This window comes from Pteropus vampyrus, unplaced genomic scaffold, assembly GCF_000151845.1.
Source record: "Pteropus vampyrus isolate Shadow unplaced genomic scaffold, Pvam_2.0 Scaffold34, whole genome shotgun sequence".
Taxonomy (NCBI): Eukaryota; Metazoa; Chordata; class Mammalia; order Chiroptera; family Pteropodidae; genus Pteropus; species Pteropus vampyrus.
Genome location: NW_011888815.1, coordinates 965,492 through 972,651, shown reverse-complemented (window position 1 = coordinate 972,651; position 7,160 = coordinate 965,492). Strand labels below are relative to the sequence as shown.

The 7,160-nt window shown below is 59.9% G+C and overlaps 1 protein-coding gene across 1 annotated transcript; it reads right to left on the bottom strand.

Annotated features, from left to right (window-relative positions):
* Positions 1-3,150: 3,150 nt before the first annotated feature.
* LOC105290262 (kelch-like protein 25) lies at positions 3,151-7,160 on the bottom strand (the record flags this gene model as incomplete). Its single annotated transcript, XM_011357302.2, has 2 exons — positions 3,151-4,940; positions 6,167-7,160. A coding segment is annotated over one exon (975 nt), but the record flags the coding sequence as incomplete, so codon positions are not given.

Below are 7,160 nucleotides of genomic sequence, written 5' to 3'. Positions count from 1 at the left end.
GCATCTAAAACCCAGGTGCCAAGAGTCAGAACTATTTCCAGTTAAATCAATGAAATAAAAAAAAAAAATTGGCTTACTAACATCAGTTTGCCTACTTTTGCCAACTGTGTTCACCCCATCCCAACCCCTAAACAAGAGCAATTGCCAAAAACTCACTCAGGAGGAAAAGTCCTATTTGCCAGGAGCTCCACAAGGATGTTCGGGATTCCATCACAGAGAGTTGCGGCCTCTGCTGAGAAACGGCTGAGACACACCGGGGGAGCTGTGGCCCACTCTGCCTGGGGGCCAGCCCTCCATCTGAGCCTGCTGCACCTCAAGACCCCTAAGTCCCCTGGACCTTGGGGATTGTGCCCCATGGCGTCATGCAAAGCTGCGTGGGTTTTTGGCTTTGCCACTTGCAAACACCCCACGCGACCGCAGAAAAGAAGAACGTCCTGCCAGAGTGACAAGTGTCTTCTCTTTCTCAGTGAACTTGGAAGTCCACCGATTTCTTAAGAGCCTTTTGTTAGCCTTGGCAGTAGCAGCCTCCCCACGAGCCAGTGAGACACCGCTCCCTTGCCTTGGCTGTCACTGCAACTCCAGCAGTCGCCTGTCCCACTGAGACACCCCAGCAGGGCCGGGAGTTCCCATGGCCTCCCACTGCCGTTGGGTCTGAGCCAGGGACAGGCTCTGCCTGGGAGCAGGAAGAGCGAGGAGGGCCCGTCGTCCTTTCCAGAGCAGCAGAGGCACAGAGCGCTCAGGGCTCCAGCCGTACTGACAGCTGTGTGCGCCCCAGGGGGCTTGGCGGACCCCTGCTCCTGAGGGGTCAGGGTGCAGAGCTCTGCCTCAGTGCAGACTTGGCCGCCGAGAGGCGTCAGTAAAAGGGGTCTTTTCTGTTTGCGGATCCCACACCAGAGCATGTGGGAGGCCAGCCACCTACACACTGCTTTAGGACGGGGTTCTAAGCAGAAGTGTGGTAACTCGTGCCACAGGACAGAAATCGGAGTCAGAAGTACAAGAGCATCGGGACACCAGAAAGTCCAAGCAAAGACTTGCCGTGGAAGGGAACGCGCAGTGTGCAGGTTTCGCTTCTCCCTTGGAAGCACTTAACAAGCAGCATCAGGAATGGAATCGGTAACTCCTGGCACAAGGGGACAGGTCACCTCATCCCCCAAGCGGCCTTGGGTCTTGGATGCCACCTTCGTAGGGAGAAGCACCTCCTAGAGGCCTCCCCCACCGCACTTCCTGTTCTTGGATTCTTAAGTGATTCCAGTTTTCTTTAAAATTGCCCCCACTTGTTTAGGGAGCCTCCAGTCACGCAGAGGATGGTGAGGCAATCCAGTGGGCACTGCCCCGCCACCCCGTGCAGTGGAAGAGGGGCCTGGCGGAGTGGGCCCCCGATTCTGGGAATGTGGGTCGCTGAGCCCCACCACCCTCCCTGCCCGCACCACATCCCAAATCTCCAGCCTCTGCTGGCATCCAAGTTGGTATCCAAGTTACTGCCTGGCACGTCCCCAGGCCTCTCCAGCCTCCTTTCGTATGCTAATTGCTGCTCTGCACAGCCAGAAATAGTCCCTGCTGAGGTTTGGGCTGCTCTTCCCTTCAGGCGCCTTTGTGGAACTTCTCTCCGGGGTTGGGGGTGGGACAGGAGAGGGACCCAGGACGGCCTCCTTGGGAGAGCTGAGTGGCGGCAGGGGAGTGACAGACCTAGGAACCGGCCAGCTGAGAGCCAGGCCTCCTTGGCCCGTTGCCTTTTTCCTTTGAGGGTCTCTGTGAACTTCCCACCCCGCCCCCAGCTTCGGAGTTGGAGCTAGGCGGTTGCCAAGACAACCTCATTCTTCCCATCCAAAGGCAGGGATGCTGGCCACCTGAAACAGTGCTCCCCGCACGACAGGGACCCAGCCAGTAGTGAGGAGCTGGGGAGCGGGCCAGGCCAGGGTCCCACTCTGAAGGGGACTGTGGACAAAGGTCGCGAGAGCACTGGACACAGTCAGCCTCTCAAGAAAAGTTTCAAAATCAGGAAGCCAAAGCCAGTTTCTCAAGACTGTACTTTGCAAGCAGGAGGTGAGGTTCTGTGGTTGCAGCAGACATGTCCATAGGTGGCTCATGACATGAAAAGCCTGGCGGGGGGAGGAGGCATGTGTGCCAAGAGGGACGAGCACAGCCTCTGTGCTCAAACTCGGTGTTGGCTCTGAGGTTCCTCGCAGCCAGGGCTAAAAGGGAAACGTCTTTCTAATGGGGTTTCCTTTGACTCCTAGAAAATCCGGAATGCGTTCTTTCTAGTTAACTTTGTAACACATCATTTGGTTGGAAGCTTTTACGATGGGGAAAAAGGAACTGGACATTGTTGAAAGAAGTCTAGTAACCTCTTTATATACCTGAGAAGTAAAAGAACCTTCCCCAGGGAAGTCACCCGTGGACAAGGAGAGCTGGATTCTGGCCCCCAGCTGGCCTGGCCCCTGGTGCGTCCCCACCACTCCGCACTGTGCACCTGAGCGCTCAGCTAGTGGGGACAAGCCCGTCCCCAGAGGCCTGACCTGGACCCCAGAGCACTGCTCAGACTCTTGGGAGGAGGACAGAGCCGGGCAGGGACCGTGCTAGCCTGCCTGGAGCACGTGAGAATTAGAACAGACAGCCACAGCGTGGGGGCTGCCGGCTCCCGTGTCAGGTCACAGAACGCCGACTGTGCCTCGCCTCTGTGCTCGTTCTCGAGTGTACAGTTCGCAGCAGCTGCAGACACACATGAAGGGAGCAGGTGAACGAGGGCTCCCGGGGGCCGTGATGACCGATGCTACCTGCTGGAGTAACTACACCCGCCTTCACTCTGGTGTCATTTTCACACAAACGAGTGACAGCTGGGGGGCTCCCAGAGCAAGAACGGCACGTGACGTCGCATGGAACTACATCTGTAATCGAGCTCACCACACGGGTCTTCCAGGAAAGAATGACTCAGGAGGAGAGGGAAGCCGGCGTCCGGATTCCACAGGAGAATCAATCAAAAGGCCGCTGCTGCTGCTGAAATGATCTGAAGGAAAAGGGCGCCTCTCATCTGGGTGTCTGCAAGGGGTCCCCCCAACTCAGGAGCAGGCCCTAAGCCCTGACTGGCAGGGTAAAGACGGAAGTGGGTCCAGGACTAAGTCCCCCAAGACAGGTCCCAATGCTCCAGGAAAATAGCGTCCCCAGTTCTTTTATTAAGTTAGAAACTGATCAAGGCAACACAGTCGGAAAAGCACCACCAGGCCCTTTGTGCTGTGAAGAGTGCACTTGGCTCAGCCACTGGGCAGGGGCAGGTGAGCTGCTGCCCCGCTCAGGCCCCCCCACCCCAGCGGGGGCCTCCCCAGCTTCTCCAGCAGAGCCACCTCTCCTGGGACCAGAGCCCGGTGGCTGCAGAGAGGCTGAGCCGGAGCACCAGAACGGAGGCAGCCTCTCACCTGGGAGAGTCTGAAGATGAGATGAGCCTCCTCCTGCTTTCAGAATGCAGTCAGCTGGCCGCCCTGGCCCACGGCTGGTGCTCATCAGCGGGTGGCCCCGGCCCGAAGGCCCGAGCCCTCAGAAGCCCCCAGGACCAGCAGCCACACGGCGGTCCCGATGGGCAGGGCTGAACTGCGGAAAGCAGCTGGCTTGGAATGTGGCCTCAGCTCTGTGAACAGCGTAGCCCCCTCTGGAGCCTGATCCCAAACCAGCAGAGGGCAGGCGGTCTGGGAGCCACAGGTTTTGACCAAGGCACCAAGATACACCACCACTTCCTCCAGTGGTACAGCAGGGCGAGCAAGGGATGAGCTGGAAACTAACACTAGGTGTCAGGGTGGCTGCTGGCAAGAGCTGACCTCTGTGGAACCCCAGATGCTGGGGACATGCCAAGGAGGGACCCAGTGACTCGGGAGGTGAAAAATGAACAAGTATCTGGCCGTTCTCTGGGACTTTGCAAGCTCGGGGCAACGGGCCAGATCCAGTTACCAGCTGGAAGGCCAAGATGCCAGGGGCCAGTGGATGCCGGGTGGGGTCAGGGGATCCCGCTGCTGACGTCCATTCTAAGACGCATCCAGCCCCACTGGGCTCTGCAGTAGCACACTGGAGTCCCTCTGGGTCCCCGGCTCCTACCTGCCCCCTGTCTTGAAGGAGAGGGCCACATCTGAAGGCCAGTGCGGGCCCATCAGAGGGGGTTATGGCTGCCTCTTACGGAGGACTCTGAGGAGGGGAGGTGATAGGGCAGCCTCCAAGGACATCCCCTCGTCTAGCAGCGTGTGTCACCTGGGTCCTGCTGTGTGACTCCGCACCTGGGCACAGCACCCTGGGCCATGGTAGGCCTGACCAGGAAGTGGCCGTCAGTGAGGGCAAGGCCCAGCTCCGGGGAAGGGCAGGGCGCAGGCTTCTTTAACCCCGGGCGTCTGGGCGCCACCGGCTAGTGAAGCCTCGTGCACATCTGAGATCACACCACAGGTTTCTGCCTCTTACAAAGTGTGTCCTGGGTTTTCTCCTTGGAAGCTTCTCTCTGTCCTGATGGATCCTGTCTCCCCGAGGCCTGGGACATCCTCTGTGGGATGACATTACAATGCTGACAGGGAAGTCCTGAGGCAAAGGCTGTGTGCTGTTGCTGCCCACCCGCCCAGGGCTCTTAATCTGCCGGCCCCTCCGGTCCCACAGTTCAGGACTTGTTGAAACGAGTGACCTCAGCTCTGCAAATGTGTCCTCCTCCTCGATTCTGAGGGCGTCGTGCCATTCGAGGTCCTCTCCCCGCAAAACCACTGCAAAGCAGAAAAAGCTGCTGGCGGACACAGCACTTCTCTTGTCTAAAGCTCAGAACAGCCCCAAGGCCGCTGCTCCCAGAGCTGGTGGGTGGGCTCCTGCCACTCGGCCTGCTGGCCCAGAGCCGGCTGAACTCCCCGCTGTGCTGGAGAGGGCCAGGGCCCTTCTCCGACAGTTAAGGCTGCAGCCGTGGGGTGGGGAGAAGCTTGCAGAGCCTGTGGAGGAACAGAGAGAGGGTGTGAGTCGTGCCCACCCCGACACAGCTGTCTCTCCTGTACGCGATGCCCGAGGAAGGTCTCATGGTGACTCTGAAAGGGAAGCGCGCCCTCCAGTAAACTTGCATCTCTATTCGTGCAGCAGGTGGAGTGGCGACACAGCCCGAGCTGCCCTGGCACCTGCCTCTGCGTCCAGTGGTGCCTGGCCCCAGAGCGCCAGCAGCTGCCCCCGGAGCACTGCGCCCATCCCCTGCTTGTTTCTCACAGGACCCCCAGGGCAGGGGTCTCGCCTGGGCCACACGGTGACTCACGCGGAGCTGCAGCAGCTGTGGAGGCCTGGGCTCGAGGCCCTGCCTTAGCTGGGCTCAGGGTGTGGCCTGGGCTTCAGCATTTGTGAGGTAAAGAACCTGGCCTTGTCCAGACCCGTCTGGCCTTTGTCCCTGGCTTCTGGGAGGTGATCTGTGTCACACCTGAGAGGAGTGTGTTTGCTTAGGGTGGGGGTGAGGACATCTATGTGACTTAGGCTTAAGCTTTGGGTCAGGCTGTACCAGCTAACCTGACAATAGTAACCTCGTTGGCAGCCAAGCAGTCACGCTCACGTGCAGGGGCCTCGACAGAAACTCTGGGCACGAAGGCCTCAGAGAGCTTCTCTGGTTGGCAGTGTTCTTTCTGTGTGTCTCACTCACTGATGCTAGGAGAGCGAGCGTCCTGACTCCATGGGGAGAGGACACACATGCTCTGTGTTTGGACTCCCCCACCACGCATCTCTGGCCATGACCGATTTTAATCTGTACCCTTTCCCTGGAATAAACTATAGCTGTGCATATGACAGCCTCAGTGCATCCTGGGAGGCCGTGCTGTGGTGCTTGCATCTGAGGGTGGTTCTGGGAGGTCCTCCACTGCAGCTGGTACAGGAGAGGACACTGTTGCATGCAGACTGAGCCCTCAGACTTCGCAGGCTGGCTTCAACTCCACGTAGACGCGTCGGCAGACCCCGCAGTGATTCTGACGTGCAGCCGTGTCTGGGATCCAGTGCGCCAGTCCAAGACTGCATGCCCTTTTAACAGAGAGCTTACCTGCTTTGCTCAAGGTCAACTGCAAGTGAGGGACAGAGCCAAGCTTTGGCTCCAGAGCCGAAAAGGGGTCCCAGAGTCCCCTAGTCATCTGCCACCCCTCACAGCCATCCCTGGAAGATCTTTACCCAGAGAGGGGTGCTGGGGCCTCACCTGGCTCCGCAGGTGCTCCTCACGCAGGCAAGTGCTTCCAGGTGCTGACGAAGGCCGTGGGGATGAGTGAGTAGGGCACGGTGGTGATGCAGCTCCACGTGTCCGCAGTGGGGTCGTAGCAGTCCAGGGTCTTACACCTCTGGGTCCCGAAGTAGCCCCCCACCACATAGAGCTTGTTGCCCGAGGCCAGGGCGTGGCAAGACATGCGCTTGGCGGTCATGTCCCCGATGCGCGTCCACTGGTTGGTCTCGCAGTCGAAGCGGTAGGCGGAGGCGGCTGTGAATTCCGTGTCGCCCCCCATGATGAAGATCTGGCTGCCCAGCACAGCAGCGGCCGTGTACCGCCACGGCTGGGGGCACTCGGCCTTGATCGTCCACCGGTTCTCCCCGGGGTCGTAGCACTGGACTTTGGACACCATGTCCCGGTGGATGCTGGTCCCTCCGAAGACGAAGAGCTTCAGCCTGGCGCTGACCACTGCGGCGTTGCTGACACCGTCCCGCAGCGGGGCCACCATCGTCCACTTGTTGGCCCCGGGGTCAAACTTCTCCACCTGCTTCAGGGAGACAGACGGGGAGGCTGGGAAGACGCCCGCCAGGGACGTGTGCCCACCGACCACATAGAGGCAGTTCTCCAGCTCGGCCGAGCCGTGACCGAAGCGGGCGATCAGCATGGGCGCCGCCTTGGACCACTCCTCGTGGACGGTGTCGTACACCCACACGTCCTTGGACACCCCGTTCTCGGAGCCCCTGCCCCCCGTCACATAGACCTTGCAGCCGATGGCCGAGGCGCTGAACTCCTTGCGGGGGCTGGGCAGGTCCGCCTTGGGGATGATCTGCTTGGCCTTGTGGTCCACCTGGTAGATCTTGTCGCACATGAAGGTCTGGCCACCCAGGATGAGCAGCGTGTGGCCGGCCTTGCGCGGCCGGGCGCAGGGGCTGGTGACCACGCCGTCGTTCTGCAGGATCCTGGTCTTGCAGCGCAGCGCCTCGTCGAC